This window comes from Prionailurus bengalensis, chromosome B1, assembly GCF_016509475.1.
Source record: "Prionailurus bengalensis isolate Pbe53 chromosome B1, Fcat_Pben_1.1_paternal_pri, whole genome shotgun sequence".
NCBI lineage: Eukaryota > Metazoa > Chordata > Mammalia > Carnivora > Felidae > Prionailurus > Prionailurus bengalensis.
This window is the reverse complement of record NC_057344.1, coordinates 77,431,082-77,455,029: the sequence shown is the minus strand read 5'-3', so window position 1 is coordinate 77,455,029 and position 23,948 is coordinate 77,431,082. Positions and strand designations below refer to the sequence as shown.

General features: G+C 43.0%; 2 protein-coding genes across 15 annotated transcripts in view; one reads left to right on the top strand and one right to left on the bottom strand.

Annotated features, from left to right (window-relative positions):
* DCLK2 (doublecortin like kinase 2) overlaps positions 1-4,680 on the top strand; it is a 153,124-nt gene extending 148,444 nt beyond the window's left edge. For 4 of the 8 annotated variants that reach the window (XM_043567721.1, XM_043567729.1, XM_043567715.1 and 1 more), the window contains one exon: positions 3,669-4,680. In XM_043567721.1, coding sequence (XP_043423656.1) covers positions 3,669-3,896 — 228 coding nt within the window. In that variant the 3' untranslated portion in view covers positions 3,897-4,680. Of the gene's footprint in view, positions 1-686; positions 768-1,323; positions 1,407-2,226; positions 2,240-3,668 lie in introns of all 8 variants that reach the window. The other 4 variants (XR_006295278.1, XR_006295273.1, XM_043567748.1 and 1 more) reach the window with 3 other exon arrangements.
* A 6,803-nt stretch (positions 4,681-11,483) lies between these two features.
* The window catches only part of LRBA (LPS responsive beige-like anchor protein), a 786,930-nt gene continuing 774,465 nt past the window's right edge, over positions 11,484-23,948 (bottom strand). For 5 of the 7 annotated variants that reach the window (XM_043567604.1, XM_043567619.1, XM_043567641.1 and 2 more), the window contains exons 55-57: positions 23,044-23,240; positions 18,656-18,807; positions 11,484-12,796 (exon numbers count right to left, since the gene is read on the bottom strand). In XM_043567604.1, the coding sequence (XP_043423539.1) occupies positions 12,706-12,796; positions 18,656-18,807; positions 23,044-23,240 (440 nt within the window). In that variant the 3' untranslated portion in view covers positions 11,484-12,705. The remainder of the gene's footprint in view (positions 12,797-18,655; positions 18,808-23,043; positions 23,241-23,948) is intronic. The other 2 variants (XM_043567611.1, XM_043567630.1) reach the window with 1 other exon arrangement.

Below are 23,948 nucleotides of genomic sequence, written 5' to 3'. Positions count from 1 at the left end.
AAAAGAACCATCTTGATTGACTCAACAGCATGAGAACATTTTTAAGCGATTCACCTACAAGAGCAGGCACTGATGGATGGGACGGATGGCAAATTACAGACTGGTCGCATGGACACCATAAGGCTTCTGCAAAATTTAGAGGAAATAAAACCAGAAAATTGGCACACTTGCACATAATGAAGAATCTTAAGAGTGTTTTTTGGGATCAAAATTTAATAGCTAGGTTAATTAAGCTTCAGAGTCTCCTAGAAGAAGGACCTTTAATGGGACTGTGCCCAGGGCTTAGGAGAGTTCTGCCATCGTTGCCTGGGTCACCTGTGGACTCAGCGCCCACACAGGAATCACGGGCCGACGCCTGTGGCCCGCTAAAGCTCTGGAATGACCCAGCCCTTTACCTTATGGCCCAGTATAGGCTCTGTTCTGGATAATGACATTTAGAGCCTCTCAGACAGAAGCTGTATCTTCCGGCTTACAAATGATAGTTTCCCATTTGCTATGAAGGAGATCAGTAGTCAAATTTCAAGCCCCTTAGCTTTAACTGGATGGTTGTATGAGTGAACAACCTTTATTATATCTGTAATCCCAGTGGTGGTTGTGCAAGTGGTGTTTTTATGTGTGTGTTCAGTTGATTTTGAGCATGTTGGCAGGGTCCCGTCTAACCTCATGTTCCCTACACAACTCTGCAGGTTGTTAGGTCTGAGGAGCTGCTGAGTGGCATTATCACATTCAGTACCTACAGGAGAAATCAGTAAAGCTTGTCTCTGGAGGTACCAATTCTCAATGGCCAAAAAGCTGGCCTGTGAATTCGGGGCTTGTTCCCCAAAGCAGTGGCAAGAAGGCCTCCATGGGGATGCCATGCTAATCCTCACCCAACTGAGGACCTGGCCTGGGGCATGGTTGTGTGGGGGCAGCTGGTGGTGCTTCTGTGTTGTCATCCTCATCACCGCTACTGTGTGTCTGTGTGTCCTGCCCTTGGGAACAGTTTTAAGTGTTTTTTTATATTAAGAGCAATTAACCACAAATGACTCTCCCTGGTATTCATACGTTCTCACAAGTAGAGTATGTGAGGGTAACCTCGTTCCCTGCAGATACAAAGAGAAGTGGAAATAATAGTGTATCAGTGCTCTAAGGTCGAATCATCAGATAACTGTCCTGTGACCCATACAACCTTACTGTCTGTTGTCGCTCCTGGCATTCTCTCCGCCTTGGCCCCCCACCCCAAAGTCAGTGCCTGAGGCTCCCGTGAGAAAATTATAGGATAGGAATGAAAATAACAGCAAAAGAAAGTAAAGTTGATGCTATTGTCTGCATTTTATTTGACAGTTTGATTTGACAGTTTGAGAGACACTTCAGAGTTTCACTCTTAACCCAGTTGAGACTATGGGGGATCCTGAAGCAGAATTCTGGTATTCAAACATGCTGTGCTTAATCAGAGCAACTTCTAATTTGCAGCCCGTCTTAAATCTGCATGCTTGTCTCAGACTTTCTGACACCAGCGTCCAGCTCTTAGCTTCTTATCGGTGCAGGTCTCCTGTACGTACTGACATCCTTCTCAGCCAGCAAAGCGTACCCTTGGAAAACTTTATCTTAAAACTTTACAGCTTGCCCCACTGCCTGTCATCCCAGATCAAGAGCTGGCGAGTGCATAGCAGGAGGACGCCAGCAGCTCTCCTGCTCAGTGCTGTTTTTCACTTGGTGAAAAAGCAACTTTTTGTGAACAACAGCAAAGGACAAGTAACTCTGTGAAGGCTTTATTTTTATCAGTAAGACAGGTGTGGAGCCTTTGGGATAAGAGAAGAGATTTATATTGGATTAGGCTTTGGTTTAAGACAGGCCTGTGGTTCTGAATAGCACTTGCATTTTCTTTGACTTGTCACTTGGTATAGTTAAAGGACAGTGCCTCTGCGGGGCAGGCTCCTTGTTTATCCCCCAGGGGGCACATCCCAGCCTCAGGGACGAGGCCATCTTGTGGCAGGAAAGGGAATTACAAGAAACCCTCATTTGCTGCATCTTGTAGCCAACTTGAGAAAGGATGAATTCACACGGAGGGCTTTCCCCCTCAGAGGGGATGATGTTTCTTTCAGGGGGAAATTTGGGAATGATTTGGGTTTAATTTGAGATAGACAAAACTGTTTCAGTCATGTTGCTTCTGTTTAAAGTAAGTCTAGTTTCTGTCCCTGCTTTCTCCTGCCTCTCCCGCCGCCTGCATTGCTTCCCTCTGACTAGGTCCAAGGCAATGGTATGTACTAACCGCACCGCAATGCTTTGTTCCGCTGCACACACATGGTCTCCTGACAGGAACAGAAGAGGAGCAATAACTGGGGAGTTACTGTCTCTGCTACCCAGGAGGGGCTCTGTGGTAGAACCAAGTGAATGCTGCCTCTCCCCATTTTCAGAGTGTTCACCGAGGCGTGGCTTGGCCTCCTCTCATACTAGGAACTTGGAAGCTTGTTAAAGAGCAATGCTAAGCTTCTGAGGGGGCTTTTCCACAGTTACCTGCTCCCCAGGTAATTGAAATTGTCCTTGGAAATTGCTGGCTATTCAGCGTGAGCTTGGAAAGGCCTGTGGAGAACCCTGTTTTACAGCTGACACCAAGCCAGCCAGCCACACAAGTCCGTCTTAAAAGGTGCTGTTCATTCGTATCTTCTCCAGACCTTTTTTTTTTTTTTTTTTTTTTTTTAAGAAATAAAGAATCTGTACTACATTTCTCCTCAGGGTAGTTAGATTACAAAACACCTCCTGATTGTTGTGCCTTTGAGCTAAAGGTGCCTGAGAACTGAAAGCACATTTGGAAACCCAGTGAGATGACAGCTCGGCTGGGTCTCACTGGACAAGCAAGGAAATGTTCAAACTGAGTCAGAGGAGGAGAAAAGAAGATTAGGTCTTACCTCCCAGTGTAAGGTCAGAAAAGCAAGGTGATTTCCTCATGTTTGTGGCTGTTTCTGTGCTCCTTGAAGAGCTGAGCAGATTAAAAACTTTAGGGGTGAAGCACCTGGCTGGCTTATTGGGTAGAACACGCGACTCGATCTCAGGGTCATGAGTTCAAGCCCCATGTTGGGCATGGAGCTTACTTAAAAAAACAAACTTGGGGTATAACAAGATAAAACTGTCCAGAAAGACCAGAGAGCAGGTCAGGTGACCATGCAGGATGTCAAAAGGGGTAATGGTGCACGATCAGATTGCAGGGCTTTTGTAGATTATGCAGACACTTGGGTTGTAAAGGGATTACTTATTTATATGACATGTGAGTAACTTTTCAACCTGTGATGAAGAACTTGCCTTAGAAAAGCTGTCAAAGCCCTAGTGTTCTTGTAGGGTTTGCTTATTGTCACAGGATTCTTCTGGGCTCCAGATCTGGGCATGGGAAGAAGCACTCAGAACTCAGGCAAGCTTAGAGCCAGAAAATAATTGCCTCAGGCTGCCATCCAGGGCCAGCTGACACTGAGCCAGGAGCAGGGGCCAACTGTGGCTGACCGCCTGGGGGGTTGGGGAGAAGGTATCCTCAGCCGTTGCTTTTCTCTTAGGCTTCTATTGGAAGAGAAGCTCGATGTTATTTCTCCTCTTCTGTTTCTGAGCCCTGTGCATGCTCTTGTGCGCTCCTGTCGTGGTAGCTATGACCCAAGCTCGGGCCGGGCTAATGTGTTGTTTCTCCACTGGTTTCTCCTTAGAACACGGCTCTAGATAAGGAGGGGCAGATTTTCTGCAGCAAGCACTGTCAGGGCAGCAGCCGACCCGGGATGGAGCCGACCTCTCCAGTCCCTCCCTCAGCTGAGGAGCCCCCCGTGTCCGCACCGGCAGACCTGGCCCCCGCCCCTCCAGAGTCTCCCACACCCCCTTGTCCTCCTGCTGCCGAAAGCTGCGAGCGGGCAGGGACCTGGCGCCGCCACCGCGACTGACCCCGGGCGGACAGGCTGGAGCCCACTGAGGCTGGAAAGCCCCTCTTGTTGGGCCGCGGCCCTCTCGTTGAAGAGCCTTTCTCTGCTGACTGCTGTTGGGAAGTTTGCTGGCACCTCTGAGGGCTGCCAGGATCCAGGAGCTCGATGCCAGGGATTTGCTTCTTTTCATAATCTGGGCTCTGCCCGCTGGTCCCTGGAGGTGTCCTATGCAGTGTTAGCTGCCGTGACAGATATTCGGAGCGGCTCGTTTTAAATTGTTTTCAGTTCAGTGGACATTTTTGCAGTGTCACCAGGAGAATGTGCAACTTTTATCTGGGATTTAATGCATTTTTATAGAAACACTTTGGATGAATCAAGCTCTCTCCCTATTTAAGTAAACTCGGAGCGTTCCTTTTTTTCTTACGAACAATTTAGAACTGCATTTGTCCCTTTGTGGGTGTCCTGTGAGAGGTGGCGTAGCACCTTCCTCTGCCAAGGGGGTTCGGAGGACTGGCGTTCTGATGGAAGAAGTGAGCACCCGAGAGGACAGTCTGGTCATCGGACACTAATTCAGACTTTGAAAAGTGGTTCCAGGTGCCCGAGGAAGCAGTCCACCGTTAGCCTGGGGCGCTGGGCTCACCTAAGACAACACTGGATATTTATTTGTATACAGACCACAGGGGAATGTCACTTTCTTCCCTAGACAGTGTGCTCTCCCCCAACTCTTCCCACATATGTATTAGGAGACGTTAATGGAGTCGTCCTTTGGGCTTTTTCATGAAAGGCGTGGCGCATGCGGCAACCCCCCCCCCCCCCCCCCCCCCCCCCCCCCCCCCCCCCCCCCCCCGGGCCAAGTGGTTTCTTCTCAGCAAGCCGGCTTCTAGCAGAGCACGGTAAACTAGGCATCTGACTAGCCACCGCAGTCTCTTTCATCATCTGCTTGTCATCTGGAGCTGGCCGGAAACAACTGAGGAAACATAGCCCGAGGCACAGTCAGGACCGGGGCAGGAAGGTGCTCCACAAACATCCTCTGTTATTAACCTTCTGGAAGGCTGCTGGCAGTTTTTCCTTTTTTCCCCCACTACCCTGCCCTTTTTAATAATTGTACATAATCAATGTATTTGTTTTACCTGCTCATCTTCTAAACTGGGGGGCCCTGTAGTTCATTCTCATTGTTAGACTTTTGCCTCTTATAAGTGTACCCAACCTGCAATAAACCCTTCTTGAGGAAAAAAGTGATGGGGGTGGGCAAAGGATTGTGTGGTGTTGTTTTGCAAAGGATGTGTGATCAAAGCACACTTCCTTGGCCTAGGTTCCGTGTCCTTTTATGAAGTTTTGGGTGAGGAGTGGGGAGGGAGAACGATGCTTGGGAAGAACACATGAAAATGCATCTTGGTCAAAGTGTATTTGCTAACAGGTGCACACACCTGCAACAAAAGCTCAGGAATAAATAGGGATTGTTAATGTATGGCAGAGGAATCTTATGGAGCCAATGGCAGGAAGGTCAGGCTTCACAGGAAATAGGAAGCAGGGCAGCTGTTCCCCAGTTTCCTTCTGTCTGTCACTGTCTCTGACTCCGAGACTGCATTCTCCTGTCTCTGCTGCTCTGGGTGCATTTTGGCTCTTGGTTCTGTTCTCTCATAACTCCTGCTTGCCTGTAGCTCTGATGTAGTCCGGTGGTGCTCTGTCCCCAACTTCTCAAGGCTGTCCAACTCCAGGCCTTGAGACCATCTGCTTCCACTCTGGATCTCTTAATTCACGTTGCTGAAGGAATGAGACTATCTGGCCCTTCTCCCTGGGCTGGTGCTGACCCATGATTCAATCCAGCGGCTGGTTACAAAATGCAGATTTTGCCTCCTGGGCCTACAAAGGCAGCAGGTATAGGCTTCAGGAGGAGGGCAGTTTCAAAAAAGCTGTAATGTATAGGTCTAGAACATTTTGCTTGTCTCTGGCCTCGCTAATGAGTTAAAGAGCAAGCTTTTTCATGGCTCCCAGTGGAGATATTTTTGTTAATGAAAGAGAAGAGCTAATGGAAAGAGAACATGGAAATAGTGATGGGGCATGGCCTCTGGCAGTGATCAGAGCCTGAAACCGGGGTCCCTCTCTGGAACGAGGTTAAAAGGCATTTGCTGACCACTTCAAGTATTTGCCAGGGAAGTGCTGGTCACTGGTGATAAGACGAAGGAGTGTCTTCTGGACAGCATGTGCTCCCATCCTCTGTGTCACCCTCGGATGGCCTGGGACATGGTGGGGGAGGATGGCCTAGAGACACGAAGTAGCATGAGCAGGTGGGGCAGCACAGCCTAGCAGCTCTCCTGTAATTACATGAATCCCACAAACACCTGGAGAAACGATGAGTGGCGGTGAAGGAGCAAACCAAGCCATTGACTGTAACAACGCAAGTCACAGAATTGGTGGGAGACAGAGTCACCGTGCAGTTTTAGGTTCTTCCATCTCCAAAGCTGTGCTCTTTGGAGGAACCCTGTCCTACGGGGACAAATCAAGGCCCGGGTGTGAATGGTCATCTAAGTAATGATCCTAAATAAAGGCCCTGACACCACAAGCAAACTGTTCATTTGCCCATGTGTTTAGAAAACATTTGTTGAGCTCTTCTTCTGTTCTCAGAGTCCAAATTAAATACAGGGATGTAATTGCTAGGTTCCTCTGTTCCTGCACAGTGAGAATGGCATGTACTTGTTTGATGTTCATTCCCTTACTCCAGCAGGGGATCTGTGTCTAAAGGATTTGACCTGTGAAGGGGTAGAAAAAGGGAAGTGGTGACCTGCTGAAGCCACCATGGGGTGCCTGCTGGGCTCAGCAACTGCCCAGGGGTCAGGGAGTGCGTGTCTCTCTCTTCAAAAAGGTTGCTATGTTATGGAAGTATATGGAATACATGGATTAAAAACATTCGGTAAAACTTCCAGAATATTTTCATGGATACAACTGTGAAATGTGAATTTGAAAATAGGATCGTTGAGAGCAGACCGTACGGGACGAGAAAGGGAGCTAATGATGTTGGTGGGGAAAGACCTCTGGAGCAGCGCTGCCCCCTGGAAACACAGTGTAAGCTGCCTCATTTAACATTTTCTGGTGCCACATTAAAAAGGAATGGGTGAAATTAATTTTGTAGTATATTTTATTTAACCTAGCATGTCTACAGTATTATTTCCACATGTAACCAAAGTAAAAAAAAAAATCTTTGAGATTTTTTTTTTTTAATCTTTGAAATCTAGTGTGTGTTGACAGGCACAGCACATCTTGATTTGGACCTGGCACCTGTTGAGTGTTTCACAGCCCATGTGGCTCCACCGGCCACACTGGATCGTGCCGCTCGAGAGAAAAGCCCCAGACAGCTCTCAGTCTTTGTTCCTGTTCTTTTTTTGTTTTGTTTTTGCATATGATGTGAACGACCATCTAGAAAGAATGCTTATCCATGTTTTAAGTGGGATGGGCTGGTTTCAAATTCTCTCAGCAGGTGAGAACACTGATCCGAACCTGTGGCGTGAAATCAGAGCATGAAGCCCCTGCCATTCTGTTGCCTGAGGCCTTGATGTCCACGACTTCATGGGAAAGACCCGAGAGCGGAGAACTTCAGTGGTCACCATTCATTAGGTGCCGACAGAGCTGCTGAAATGTCAAAACCTTAAACTGTGTTGTGAGAAGTCTGTGCAAATTGTGGGCAGCATGAGCCGAGCCCTCGTGTGTGTGTGTGTGTGTGTGTGTGTGTGTGTGTGTGTGTGTGTGTAGGTCTGTTGTGAAGGCCTCCCGGTGTGTGGTGGTGCCCATAAAACAATGATCACCCGGAAGAGGGCAGCCAGAGAGGTGAGGAGGACCATAGCCCTGGCAGCCAGGGACTGGTGGGAAACACCATACGGTGGTAGTTAGGGGAGACCAGACGCACATCTGGTAGATGTCTTGAGCTGAATGAAGAACTGTTCCGTAGCAGGGATGGTGGTCCAAGGTTAGCAGGCAGGAGTTACGGAGGGCCATACGTGAGTGCAGAGTCTAAGACTCTAGCCAAAGGGCAGTCCAGTGACAGAATTAGCTGCTTTCTGAGGGAGTGACAAGCCAGTCCTTGAAAATGCTTAGCTGCTAAATAAGAACCACCAGAAAAGTTTATAGTGTACAGAGTATTTCATCCTGTATCATTTGAGCCACACCACATCTGTTAGAGATATTAATGTCCACATTCCACCAGTAAGGAAACTCAGAAGGACCAGGAGCTCATCTAGGCATGCTGGAGCTGGGACTTGCGCCTCTCGGTTCCCCAGGAAGCTATCCTTACGACTGGGCTGTCCTGTAGGTGCTCAGAGATGCTTTACCTGGGACATCTGTGTCATAGGCAGAGGGGGGATGGTCTAGCAGAGACACCTGACAAAGTGGTAGAAAACTGAGGAGGCCTGACAGGTTACCACAAGCAGGGGTGGGTGAGTTCTGTTAGATGAGGAAAGAGTAGTTTTTCCAGAAGGAAGCTGATACATGCAATTTAGCTTAGTCTTAGCCAGTGGATTTTTTTTCAGTTTGTTTGAGAGCCTGTGTGAGTGGGGTAGGGGCAAAGAGAGAGGGGGGGAGAGAGAATCCTAAGCAGGCTCCATGCTGTCAGTGCAGAGCCTGACATGGTGCTCAAACTCATGAGCTGGGAGATGGTGACCTGATCTGAGATCAAGAGTCAGACACTGAACAGGTGCCCCGTTGGCCAGTGGATTTTAAGAGGGCTACCTTAGGGTAAAACCTATGGCCTTGAACTCAAAGGCAGTTAGCTGTGGGAAGGGGTTGTTCTCATTGAACAGCTGAGGGGAAGGAAAGGGTGTATTTGGTACACAGGCATTTTGCTCCTGCCCTACCCTTTCCCAAGCCTCTCTCATTTGTGTGCTCAGGATGGTTTCAACCCTGTGGGCCGAGTTTGGTGGGTTCTGAGGCTTGGGCACCTGTCTGTGCCGAGGATGAAGTCGAGTCTGGGGAATGTCTTTCAAATTGTCCCAAGTCCAATGCTGCAAAGCAGCCAGTTGCTTCCTGCCAGGTATGAGGAAATTACAAGCCTGCCCAGCTGCCCCGCCCCCCACCTTGGTTTTGGCAAGGAAAGATATTCCTTAACGTGAGACAGAAAAGTAATTCTTTTCATGTTTCTAGCATATGACTGCTGAGGTCTCAGAATTCATAGGAACATTTGTGGATGGCCGTCTTCCCTTGTTGGATAGTCTGTCTCTGGAAGACAGCTTGCCGAAAGACCAAACCACACTCATTTTCATTAAAAAAAACGTCCCTTGGTTTGAACAATTTGAATTTTTGGTTTGTAGCAGGGAGGGCTGGGAGTGATGTATCAGTGTCATTAATAATAGGCTTAGATTTTTGTAAATAGTGATCTTATGATTTTGAGGGACCAAAAAGTGCAAGATGGATTCAACTCTTCAATGTGAAAGAAAAATACAAATGAGGATTTTCCCACACATCTGAGAGGAAAGAGGAGAGACAAAAGGAAATGTAACAAATGTTTTTTGTATTTTGTTATTTTATTGGTTTGCTATTATTATGGTCTTTTCCTTCCATTTTTTAGTTTAGGAAGTTGTGAAACTTCCCAGCTTCCTTATGCTACAAACAAGGGGGAGTAGCTAGGCTGGTAGCTCTCCTAACTGAAGTAGAACGCAGCAGTGGGGCAGAATAGCCAAGTTTGGGGCCCTGGCATATTTGCTGATACACATGCTTTATGCAGATTTTGGGATTTACGTCCTGTCCTCCTCCTCTTTTATTTGTGAACATGCTTTGTCCTAATGTGATGTCACATGATGGCGTGAGGCTGGGGGGCTGGCTGCTACTCCACGATCTATAATGCATATGAGAAACCGGCAGACCTTCTCCACCAAGCTCAGCGGTGGGATCCTTCATACTGTGTCGTTGCAGAAGGATTCTGTATCCTTGGTCTGCTATGTTCTTTCAGAGTGATGGGGGGTGGAGCAGGGGCAGGACTGATGCAGTAAGAAGGACCAAACCAGGCCCGTGATTTGTATGGCCAGGAGCTCTTGAAATCATATCCAGTAAAAACATGTCACAGATACCTAGTGAAAATCTCTCTCCTAAAATTCCTATCTTGGTAGATCTGTCGTATGCTAACTTAATTGAATTCTAGTTGCTGAAAAGAGTACAAAGTGGATGTGCTTTCTGGCTGTTCCTGGGATTCCCAGCCATCACCTGCAAACTTGACCCACACCCCATCTGCCAGCATGGTGGAGGAGGGGGCCACATGGCACCAGGTGTGCATGGTCAGGCCCCTGGGCTCTGCTGTCGGATCTGAACGGAAAAGGGGAGCCCAGGTTCCATGTTACCTCACGTCCTACATGCAGCTTCTTGGGGTTCCTGTGCAGGGTACTTTGAATCTTCATGTCCTATATGCTAAGTAGAACTAAAGTGTGATGTCATTTCAGGGGGCAAGATCATTCCTTTTTATTGAATTAATGAGATTTATTTATGGATGTCTGGTGTACTCTGGGGGATAAGATTCTCATCTAAGAGTGAATCATTCATCAGCATGTATCTGTGCTTGTCAAGTTTTCATGTCCTATATTCGCTAAGCCCGTACACTTTCTCTCAGAGACCTAGTGCTATTTCTTAAATTACAGAGCCTCAAGGACTTGATTGGTGACTTTTCGGTAAGAATCAATACTATCAGGGAGGAAAATCTGAATTTCTTGAGGCAGTGCACTTTAAAACGAGCTGTAAATCACCGTATATAAACTGAACACCCCACACTTTGAACCACGTCCATGTACAGAATGTCTTACCACGCTTCCCGTCTGTTGTAGGGCATCCACTTTCATCGCAAACCACCTCAACTTTGACTTTTTCTCCTAATTGGTTTAAATGTATTTGGAGTGTAATGGTTTCTTTAAAAAGTAGTTAATACTGGATAAAGTAGGTGAATGCTGAATAAATCCAAATATGGTAAACAGATTCTGTCATTAAGCAACCCTTATGTTGACATGAACTAGGTTTGAGTAAAGGAACACAGAAGTGATGCATGTTGTCATGCTTCTGTATTACTTTGTGTTTCTGTTACTTTTCCAGAGTTGTAAGTTTTAAAAGCAGTATAGGCAGTGGAGGCACCAATTTTCCTCTTAGATTCCAAGAGGAAGCTGCTTTATTCACTTTGCTTTAAGCTTATAAAAATAGGGTAGTTGATGTATCAAATGCTTGGCATAAGGACTTAGGTATTCCTGATTTTCTCCTACCATTTTCTCTAAAGTTTCTAAAGTATAACATCAGAGGGTAATGGCGGTGAGGATGCTTAATTAATTTACCTGTAACTTGCATATTTCTTTGACCTATGATGTACTCACATTTGACTTTTTTTTCTTTCTTTCTTAATGGTTTATAAAACAGTGGTGAATCTTAGATATAGATCTAGTGTTTTCATCAGCGAAGTCTTGGTAGGAGGGAGCCAAAGAAGGCCCATGTTCCTGTTTTTATTCAACAGTGTCTCTTATTGGTTATGGTTCAAAATCTGGCGCTGAACCAGAGTTTTTTGTTGTTTTTTTTTTTGTTTTGTTTTTTTTTTTTTTGCAAAGAATTATCCTTGTTTTAAAATAGAAGTGAAAAGATAGTATTTTCCAAAAATTCAATTACAAATGCCATTTTATTTTTTCTGTCAAACTGAGTTGTTCCATTCCAAATCTCTGCTTTTAGCGAAGAGCTGAGTGTTGGGAAATAGGAAGGGACCCCTTTAGGTAAGCTGCAAGGGAAAATAGAGATGGATTGTCGGTTTCAACTCAAAGTTCACAACTTACAAAGAATTTATTTATGCAATACAGACCTTTTCTCAAATATTTTTCACAGAATTCCACACATCAATCTACTAGAAAAGTAGAATTATACACCAAAATAACATGTTTCTCGGTACAAATTGCTACTCAAAGGAAGGTGAAGATATTCAGTAACAAATAGAAGGTGAAATGGGTGTTGCTTAATACAGCACCTGGTGGCCTCTGCGCTCAGACTGGGGTGGGGGAGGGGAGCTCTCGCTGATGGCTCTGCCTCAGTGAGTGGGCACGGTCAAACCTTAGGGGTGAGCTTTGGTACCTGCGTTTTACTTCAGAAGAAGAGCAAAAGTTGTGAGCCCACGAGCATTCCCATCCTGTCATTTTGGTGTACTATGAAGATGACGTATCGGGAAAAAATTGTAAATAAAAAACATTGTAAATACTTCACACTTGCTAGAACATGAGATCCTTTATGTTAAACACACAATAAAATAAAATAGCCTCCCCCAAACCATAATTTTCTAGGTCTAAAGCATGCCTGAAGAATAATATTGATAGAAATAATTCACTGAGATGCTTTAAATTACATTTACCATAATTTAAACATTACTATGTAAATCCCAGAAATTTCAGTGCTGAAGAAGCACAATTGCTTGGAAAAATACAGGACCCAAAGTACAGCATAAAATTCCCTATACCCATTACCCTATTTCTTAAAATCATGTATTTCTCAAGATTACAGATAAAGGGGAAGTGTTTTTTCATAATATAGCTAGAATAAGTGGGTTTACTTGCTCCACTGGATATGTTTCCATAATTGGTGAAAATAGACTTCTCATTATGACTAAAAATATAGATTTTTTTAAACTACAGAACCCAGCAGCCAATTTTCTGCTTTGCTATCCCCCCCCCAAAAAGTCAAGCAAAGTCTACAAAAATAGCAATTAACTTTAAAAAATATTTTGCTTCTTTGAGCAAATTTAAGTTACATTCAGATGTGATAGCTATTTCTAAGAGAAAGATGCTGCCCATTCCTTTCCCTGCCTCGGCTGAGGGCGGGGTGGATAAAGCTGTCACCGTCAGTAGCGGGTTTGGTATTCATGATGCCACCGGTTAAAGTCGTTGTAAAACAGAACGATGCTTCCTGAGGCCATGCCAGAAATGATGCACCTGGGAGAAGCAGAGAGAAGGAGGGGTTTACAAACCTATTTTTTCCCTAGGGATCTGTTACTAAAGAGATAACCACCCTCCCCAAATCTACAAGGTAAATACAGAAGATGGCAGTGAAACCTAACAATTTGTGAGAATTAAGGTATGTTTTGTGATGATCAAAATGACAAGCCACTAAAACCTGGACAGACTTGATAATTTCTAATGTGGGGCTGGCTAGTGAGCCCTGATGTTTATTTTTACATATATAAAATGGAAGCATAGTTGACACACGACGATCCATTAGTTTCAGACGTACATCATCATTCCACAACTGTATTACCATGCTCACAAGTGGAGCTACCATCTGTCACCATATGATGCTAGTACAGGACCACTGACTCTGTTCCTCTGCTGTATCTTTCTCCTATCTTTTATATGAGGTATCAGAACCAAAAGAAACCTAATTGCTGGTGAAGGAGGAAGCACATTTAAGTGATGGAGAGCTCTCTAACAGGTACAATGGCAATGAAGAGTGAGAAAGCAGTGTGTTGACTGTAATTTGGGCCAGGCCATGTTCTGCAGAAGATCTGGGTAGGGGCTTAGTCCTCGTAAAACCGTGAACTCACTGAGATGATCACTGAGGACAGGAGCTATCACTGCTTGCTCCCCGTCCCTGAGAAGGTAGTGCAGGGAGAACACGGAGAGCCCTAAGACTGTTTATTTTTAATTTTTAACTTTTGAGAGAGATCGAACGTGAGCTGGGGAGGGGCAGAGAGGGGGCAGGGTACACAGGATCCAAAGCAGGCTCTGCACTGACAGCAGAGAGCCCGATGTGGGCTTGACCTCATGAACCAGGAGATCACAACCTGAGCTGAAGTTGGATACTTAACTGACTGAACCACCCAGGTGCCTCACTAAGATGAATGGTTTAGAGGGAGCCTATTAGATCTTCCTCTGAATGGTCTGGTTAGAACCAGTCTTTAGAAGTCATTTTCAATATCCTTCCTACTGTCTCATATCAAAATTAGAAATTAAAATATGCCATTACCAAAACACCAAACACAAAATAAGGCAGTAATGAGGGAATGAAAGACAAAAAAATCCTCTAAGACATACAGAAAACTTATCAGTAATTAATTATAAAGGCACTGAACTCTCCCATCAAAGGAGACTGGCAGAATGGATTAAAAAAAAAAAGATCAAACTATATGCTGTCTACAAGAGACTCACTTTAAATACACAAAAAGGTTGAAAGTGACAGGATAGAAGAAAATATTCCATGCATACATTAATGAGAGCTGGAGTGGTTATACTAATATCAGACAAAATAGGCTATCAGTCAACATCTGTTATGAGACAAAGATACTACATCAATTAAAAGGTCAACTTATCAAGAAGATATAGCAATTGCAGGCATACCTTGGAGACACTGTGTTCTAGACAACTGCAATAAAGCAAGTCAAATGAGTTTTTGGTTTCCCAGTGCATGTAAAAGTTATGTTTACATTTACACTGTAGTCTATTTCTATTTTTAAAAAATTTGTATGTTTTATTTTTGAGAGAGCGTGAGTGGGGTGGGGCAGAGAGGGAGGGAGACACAGAATCCAAAGCAAGATCCAGGCTCTGAGCTGTCAGCACAGAGCCCAATGCGGGGCTCAAACTCACCAACCGTGAGATCATGACCGGAGCTGAAGTCAGATGCTTAACCGACTTCAGGTGCCCCTATACTGTAGTCTATTAAAGTGTACAACAGCATGTATAAAAAAAATAGTGTATATACATGAAAAATACTGCTAAAAATTGCTAACCATTATCTGAGCTGTTTGCAAGTTGTAATCACAGATCGCCATAACAAATGTAAGGAGAACGTTTAAAATGGGAGCATTACCAAAATGTGACAGAAACATGAACTGGGTAAATGCTGTTGGAAAAATGGTAGTGATGTATTATTTACCTAACACAGGATTGCCACAAAACTTCAATTTGTAAAAACAGTATCTGTAAACCACAATAAAATGAAGTCTGTCTGTAGAAACTTAATACACCAAATATCTGAGCCCCCAAGAGATAGGGAGCCAAAACTGAAAGAAACTGAAGGGAAAAATAAGCAGTTCTACAACAATAGTTGGAGCCTTCAACACCCCACTTTCAATAATGGGTGGAAGGACCAGAAAGAAGAGGACCTAAAGAATACTAAAATCCAAGGGGATTTTAGAGCACACGACTCTTGGTCTGGGGGTCATGAGTTTATGCCCCGTGTTGGGTGTAGAAGTTACTTAAATTCTAAGAGGGGGAGAAAAACTAAGTGGACCTAATACATATGTCAAACACCCAACAACAGCAGAATAGACATTTTTCTCAAGTGTGCATGGAACATTCTCCAGGATGAACCATGTTAGGCCACAAAACTAGTCTTAAATTTAAAAATCATACAAAGTATCTTTTCCAATCACAACAGAACTGAAGTAGAAATCAGTAACAGAAGGAAAACTGGAAAATTCACATAGAAATTAACCAATGAGTTGAAATCTTAACAGAAATTAGAAAACACCGAGAAAAATGAAAACAAAAAAAATAAACCAAAAGTTAATGCAATGCTAAGAGGGAAATTTATAGCTGTAGATACAGAATTTAAAAAAGAAGATCTCTATCAGTAACCTAATACTATACTTCGAGGAACATGAAAAAGAGAAACCTAAACCCAAAGCTAATGGAAGGAAGGAGATTATAAAGATTAGAGTGGAGATAAAAGAGAGGATAGAAAAACATGGGAAAAATCAAGAAAACGAAAACCTGGTTCTTTAAAAAGATTAGTAGAATTGACAAACTTTGAGCTAGATTAAGAAAAAAGGACTCAAATTACTATAATCATAGATCTATTACTTCCAACTTTACAGAAATAAAAGATTATAAGAGAATACTACGGACAATTATATACAAACAAATTGAAATGGAAATGAAAAAAAAGATTTTAAGTAATCTCTATACCCAGTGTGGGGCCTGAACTCACAACCCCAAGATCAAGAGTTGCATACTCCACCAACTGAGCCAGCCAGGTGCCCGTGAAATGGAAAAATTCTTAAAAACACACACTATACCAAAACCAAATCATGAAAAAATAGACAACCTGAATAGACTTACAAGTACTAAGGAGACTGAGTCAGTAATCAGAAGCCTCCCAATAAAGAAAAGCCCTGGACTAGATGCTTCAATGGTGAATTCTACCAAATATGTAACTCTTACTCTTCTAAAATCTGGAGAGGAGAGGAGAGAACACTTCCTAAGTCATTCAATGAGGCCAGCATTACCCTGATACAAAAGTCAGAGAAAGATGCTACAACAAAACTTACAGACCAATATCCCTTATGAATACTGACAAAAATCTTCAATAAATGCTAGCAAACCTAATACAGGCACATATTTAAAGGATTAGATAAGACCAAGATGGATTGATTCCTGGAATGCAAGGATGGTTCAACACAGAAAAATTAATCTACCACATTAATAGAATTAACAAAAACTACATAATCATCTCAATTGATGCACAAGAGGCATTTGACAAAATTCAACATCCTTTTATAGTAAAAAAAAAACTAGGAAAAAAAAGGAAAGGACATAAACACAATAAAGGACATTTATGAAAAACTCACAGCTAACATCATACTTCATGGTGAAGACTCAAATCTTTTGTGATCAGAAACAAGACACAGCTAATCACTTTTACCAGTTCAATATGGTACTGGAAGTACCAGCCAGACCAATTAGGCAAGGCAAAGAAATAAAAAGCATCTAAATTGGAAAGGAAGAAGTAAAATTATTTCTATTACAGATGACAAGATCTTATATTTAGGAAATCCTAAGGATTCCACAAAAAGTTAACAAATGCAACAAAGTTGCAAGATATAAAATCAACACATAAAAATAAGTTGCATTTCTGTACATGAACAATGAAAAATCTGAAAAGGAAATTAACAATTCTATTTACAATAGCAACAAAACTGAATAAAATATTCAAGAATAATTTAATGCAGGAGGCAAAAGACTTGTACACTATAAACCACAAAATATCGCTGAAAGGAATATAAATGTAAAGACATCTGTGTTAATGGACTGGAAGATTTAATATTATTAAAGTGATAATGCTAGCCTAAGCAATCAAGAGAGTCAACCCAATCCCTATCAAAATCCATTTTTTTTGCAAAATTCATAATGGATTCTCAAGGAACCCCAAAATAGCCAAAAAACATTCTTGAAAAAAAGAACAAAATCAGATGTTTTATATTTCATGATTTTCAAAACTTCCCACAAAGCTACAGTAACCAAAACAGTCTGATACTGACATATAGACAACTAGAATGAAGAACCCACAAATCAACTCTGACATGTATGGTCAAATGATTTTTAACAGGGTGTCAAGACAATCCAGTGGGAGAAAGGACAGTCTTTTCAACAAATGGTTTTGGGAAAACTTGATACCCACATGCAAAAGAATGAAACTGGATCCTTATCTACTGTCATACAGATATTAATTCAAACTGGATCAAAAGCTAAATATAAGCATTAAAACTATAAAACTCACAGAGGAAAAGCTTCATAACATTGGATTTTGCAATAATTTCTTGGATACTGCTAAAGCATTCACAACAACAGGAAAAAAAAGTTGAAAATTAAAAACTTGTACATCAAAGGACATTATTAAGAGTGCGGAGTCAACACCACTAGTCATTAGGGAAATGCAAATCAAAACCACAATAAGAGAGTACTTCACACCTATTAGGATGGCTATTATTAAAAAATCCACAACCAAAATATAACCTGTGTTGGTGAAGATGTGGAAAAACTGGAACCCTTGTGTGTGGCTGGTGGGAATGTAAAATGGTACAGCCACTGTAGAGAAGAGTTTGGCAGTTTGTCACAAAGTTAAACATAGAATTACTATGTGACTCAACCATTCCACTCCTGGGTATCTACCCCAGAGAAATGAAAACAAGGATCTGAACAGATATTTGTATGCGAATATTCATCACAACATTATTCACATTAGCCAAAAGGTGAAAACACCCAAAATGCCAGATGAATGCATAAACAAAATGGCATATACTATTCAGCCTTAAAAAGGAATGAGGTTCTGAAACATGCTACAACAGGACAAATACTGTATGATTCCCCTTACACAGAGTACCTAGAAGAAGCAAATTCACAGACACTGGAATTGAGCTGGAGCTCTGGAAGGGAAAATGGGAAGTTAGTGTTTAATGGGACAGAGCTTCTGTTTGGGATGATGAAAAACTTCTGGAAATGGGCAGTGGCCATAGTTGTACAACAGTGTGAATGTACTTAATGCCACTGAATTGTACACAAAATAAATGATGGTAAATTTTATGTATATGTTACCTCTATAAAAAAAATCAGAACTTAAATGAGTGTAGAAGCAGCAAGATGCCAAAGATTACATTCCCCAAATTTACCACTTAGAAGGTTTTAGGAAATAAGGCAAATCTCTCCACAAAATCCTCATGGACATACAGGCCTTTTATATTCTACATGTTTACAGTTTTTAGTTTTTATTTTAAAGAAAAAGTACTCTAAGAAATATAAAAAGCTTTATGGCAACATAATTACAGCCTTTGTTACTTAAATCCTATCTATTACTAGAGAATTCAGCCTTTGTCTAAGAGTGGCAATGCCATCAAAAAGAAACATCACGCTTTTTAAAAAGTATCTTGGAAACCCCAATATTTACTGGATTTTTTGATTGCCCAGGTGACCCCCACAACCCATGGTGACCCCGATAACCCAGTCTATCCATCAGACCATTTAAATAAATTCCCTCCAGTTTTTAATATCACCATCAGTAGACCATGATTTCAGTGTTACCTCTGGTCGTAAGACAGGGCCATGGCCCGGATTCCAGCGTCACAGCCCGGATAGGCGAAGAGGTGCTTGAGGTCAGACACCTGCCAGACCATGACCACACCATTGTCTCCTCCTGTGAGCAGGTACTGCCCGTCTCGGCTCAGCTGGATGGCCTGTGAGACACAGCAATATTCAGTGGAGATGTGGTCCTAGGAGAACTCCGCCTCCCACCCCGTTTAATTTCCACACCACGAAGCCACTGCAATGCAGGGAGAGATTGTATGCATGTGTTCCTAAGGAGTTTTTAGGAAATCATGAGTTACAGAAAACTTCTGCCATTTTTCAAAAGTCAAATGGACAAAGTAAGGCAATGTCTGATGTTTTGTTTTTGTGTTTTTAATTTTTGATTTTTAAAGATGAGGTGGCAAAATCCTCCAGTTCTGTGAATACTATTTAGATGGTGGACTAGAATCAGTGCTCTAAAATGAGGAGCCTCATGGCACCTCTCCACTTGTACTGTGGACATGCTAAGAAGCCTATTTTGTACCAAGGCTATGCAGACAGTACTAGCTGACCTCATATCGCCAATAAAACACTGCTGCCTTTGGGGCTACAGCCGCACGGGAGAAGGCCAACAGTTGTAGTACCTTCACTGGGCCTGCTGGATTTTTATAGCAGGTTAGGAAGACAGGTTGGTAGAGAACTACAGCTTCCAGGGTGATTAAACCCCGGGTGAAGCATTTTCTTCTTGCCTCAGGACTGACCGCTTCCTGCCAGTACTGAACAGGAAGTACACACATGGAATTTGCTCTTCGATCCCATAAATTGGGCCAAATGTGGACCAATGCTTGTTTTTATAGGACGTTTTACATTTTTAATGGTTGAAGAAAAATCAACAGGATATTTCATGATGTGAGAATTACATGAATTCCAAATTTCAGTACCCATAAACAAGGGTTACTGGAACATAACCACGCCCATTTGTTTATGGCTACTTTCGAAAGTGACTAACAGAATATAGAGCCTGCAAAGCCTAAAGTATTTGTTACTTATCCCTTTACAGAAAAAGTGTAAACACCTGTAATCCTGTGTCCACCTGGAGAGTGAAGTGGGAATATAGATGGTGCAAACAAGCCAGAAAGGAAAAAAAATCTAACTTCTGAAAACATATCTACACTGTCCTACACTCAGTTTTAGTATAGTTGCCTTAAGTCTTTAACCTACCCTTTGACAAATTTTTAAAAAAATCATAGAAAAGTAAGGGCCGTTTCATAGGCATTCAATTCATATTTATGCAAATGCCAACTTTTACTGGTCTCTTAAATGTAGCTTCTTCTCAAGAATACAAAAATACATCTAAGAAATAAAAACCCACGTGTGGAAGATAGTTACATGTAAGAAATATTCTCTAAATCTTAATACAAATAGTAAGATTTTTCAATATAAGTAAAAATCAATATCCTTTCCCCCCATTCACTTTACAAATAGCGATCTCTAGGGGGTATCCGGGAGCTGCAGTAAAAACTAGGACAAACAATTATTTGCTCTACTTCTAAAATTCAGCTGATGAAAATCCATTAACCTTATGGTTGTGGTTCATTTGAGTTTTATACTTGAGGCTTTTTGCTAGATAACTGCTATATTAAAATACAAATTAAAACTATTAATCTTTAACTCTTTGTACTAGTAAAGAATCTCTAATCCTAGTCTATCTGGAATTTAAAGCCTGGATTTTTAGGATTATACATTTATCAGCATCCAAAACATTTTAATGAGCCTGGGGCCTGCCAATGTGAAAAAGTATTTTGCTGGCCTTTCTCATGAGGAACCTGTCAAGTTCCCCTGGAGGCAAGAGTCAGGGTAACATTCACTAAATGGCACTCTGTCTTCTACTCAAAGCAGCCCTCACATAGTTCTTAACTCTAACATGCCTCCCTCAGTACCCAGGCCGGGTTGAGCCTAACAAGTTTAAGAGGGCCCCAGAGACATGCTTAGATCCTCCTCTGCAATCCAGAGTGCCTTGGACAATGCCACTGCTGAACTGGTTTCTACAGCCAGAGTGGTCCGCTGGGCATGATCACATCCTAAAACACAGCTTCCACAGAAAAAAATAGATGAGTTCCTGTGGGTGAAATGGTGGCTGTCCTTTGTTTAGGGTAAAATAACTTTGCTGCTCTGTAAAAGCTGCCCACTTCATTTAAGTTACTCATTAAGACATCTAAACACTGCCTAGTTGATGTGCTATGATATGTTAACCAAATGCCACTGAACAATCTGGCATCTAAATAAAAACAGGTGGGAAGCCTTGATTAGTGCAGAGGTTCCCCAGGCTGCCTGCCTGCAGGGTTCTCAGTATTTCAAAGAAACTTAATTTCTGGTCTGAGCTGATGACTAATTTGTTTCCATGGTCTCCTTTCCTGATACAGGCTCAGACTGCAGGGCCTGCAGGATGGAGCTGGAGATTTTTGCTCTGTGATGTCTCTTACTCTTTCCCTCTCTCCCTCCTTCCCTCCCCAACGCAGTTAGCTGTGAAAGTGTCAGTCTCTGGAGCCATGGGCAGGTAGTGCCCATTTTAGGCAAGCTTGTTTTAATCACACAGTTGCCACTTCCAAGTTAGTATGATAAAGTGCAGGAGTGCTGGGAAAAAGGCAACGGATTGTTTAAGCCTAAAATCCAGTGGGAAATATTACAGGGGAAAAAAACAACAATAGCTACAGGGCAGAGAGGAAAAAGCATGTGTGTATGAACAGTCTGCAGAAAGCCTCCTTCCTACTGCCTCGAGGAACTTCCCAGAGCCTTTCGTACTAACTGAAATGCCACAGATATTGTTTTAGTTAGCAAGGGATTTCAAATTATTTTACAGATTTATTAGTGTACCTGACAGTATAATCGTAACTCAAAGTGACAGATTATCAACATTATTATTGTAAAGAAAAGAGGAAAGGAAAATCCTCTGATGTGTACTTGGTTTAAATGAAGTATTATGGGAAAGTAGGGAAAAATAAAAGCTGAGTATGAGTGCATGCTTTTGTGGTAGAGGCAGTCAAAATACAATGAAGAAAACTCAGAGAAAAGGAGAGGACATTGACTGAATTAAAATTCAGTGCTATGATATAGAAGCAGCAAGTGACCTTCATTTCATCTACGTAATCTATAGTTAGGGTTGTTGTTTCTTAATACTTCCCTGATCCCATATCTGTTTACTTGAGAAGGGGGTGATCAGGCTAGATGTGGGAAACTGGGAGAATTTATGTCATCTAAGCTGCCCCGGGTCAGGAGGAGCAACAAATAAAATGTCCAGAGCCAGCCTAAAAAGCCACACTCAGGGGCAGAGGCATTCTCAACATGTCTGAGGTTCCCTCACTGTACAAGGTCACACATACCTCCAACCTCATCTCGGAAAATGACAGGAATACCTCAGCTTCACTTTATTTTAACCTGCACCAGCAAGTTGGGAGTGAGAAAAGAAGAACCTTGAAAAAATAGCCTCTCCAAAGAGCAGTCCTCAGTGTTTCCTTCCACCTCTAATACTTCTGGAGTCGTGTCCTGAAAATGAAGCAAGACTCCAGAAGGTCCACTAACATTACCCTTCCTTGTGTATCCAAAGGGGAAAAATGTCTGCCTAACTCACATCCTAATTGGAAGCCAACTCCCTTAACTTGGCAAGTGCTGGTCTTGTTATTCACAAAGAAGTCTGAAAGGAGATACTAATCCTAATAGTCATAATCCCCTACCACTCCCTCCGGCAGCCTATCCAGGTATGAAGAGGAGCCAGTTTTAGGTGTGGTCTACTGGACCACTGCAGTTTTGATGCTCAAACAACAACCATGTACAGTTAACTTTCTTAGACTAAAAAAAGCTAAACAAGGCCACGGAAAGCCACCCAGGTTGGCTTCACAGAACCATAAGAAAACTCTCTGCTTGGGGCGCCTGGGTGGCGCAGTCGGTTAAACGTCCGACTTCAGCCAGGTCACGATCTCGCGGTCCGGGAGTTCGAGCTCCGCGTTGGGCTCTGGGCTGATGGCTCAGAGCCTGGAGCCTGTTTCCGATTCTGTGTCTCCCTCTCTCTCTCTGCTCCTCCCCCGTTCATGCTCTCTCTCTGTCCCAAAAAAAAAAATAAAACGTTGAAAAAAAAATTAGAAAACTCTCTGCTTAAGGCTTGCCTTGGGCTTCACAGAGGGATCTCTTGCACTGGGCTCTCTGAGCGATGCGATCAGCACAGCAGGACATGCTGTGGTCTGTGAGATACATAAGCCTCATGCACGTGCTACCTGATGATTTTCTTTTGGTGTGGAAAGAGGCCTTCGGTGACTAAAACAGAGGTCTCTCTAGCGAACCCTCTCCCTCCTCACCTGCCACACTTGGGAGGTCAAAATCTATAATGGTGACAAAGTCCGTAGCATACTCACCCTTATGTTATCGTCTGTTTCCATAGTGGCCTGGAGTTTCCCATTCACACTGAATGTACAGAAGCAGCCATTTTCATAGAATATGACACAATGACCCTCTCTTGAAGCCTGAATGAGTTTTGGTTTCAGGCAGTTTTCAGGACCCTCCAAAGTCCTTAACAAGTCTCCATTCATGGAATGTATGAGACATGGTCCTTCTAGGAAAAGAGGAGAAACAACAGGCAAAATTTTTTTAAGGATGACAAATGTGAAAATGAATCTTGAGCACAAACAGGATCAAAAGGCTGCTTGTAGCAAGCCTTTAAAAATTATTTATCTTACGTATGTTATTTCGCAAAATGTCCTCTGCGTGCTGGCCAGATCTCACCTCCTACTTGGGAGAGGAGAAAGCCAACTCATACACATTCAAGTTCACTTTTCCTCAAGCGACAGGAAGTTACTTTATGAAATGATTTATGCTAAGAGATGATAAAAACAGGAGGCATTCAGAAAGGAACAGGACAAATTTCAATTCCTTGAGGAGCTTCCGGGAAGGCTGGGCCACAATTAAACACAGGCTGCCGTCGAGCTCACTGTGATGCTTTGCCTGTGTGTCACAGGGGCCCCAGCAGCAGTGGCTGCGCTGTGGGCCAGTGTGGGGAGAGCTCATTAGGGCAGCTTCCGGAGGCGTCAGCCTTCTGCCTTCCCACTGCTTGCTACTTCACAATGAAAGAACGTCCCTGGTGGTCCACTTACCCATCCTCCACTTCCCCATCCCCTGCCACCCACACACATAAATTCACATGGAGATCCTTCTGCAACCAAGTGCACTTGCCTGCTGCCCCCACTGTGGGTGGCACCAACCACTCCTAACCCCCAGGCTGACCTCCAGGCTGAGCTGCCTGAGGAGGATGGGAGCTGCAGGT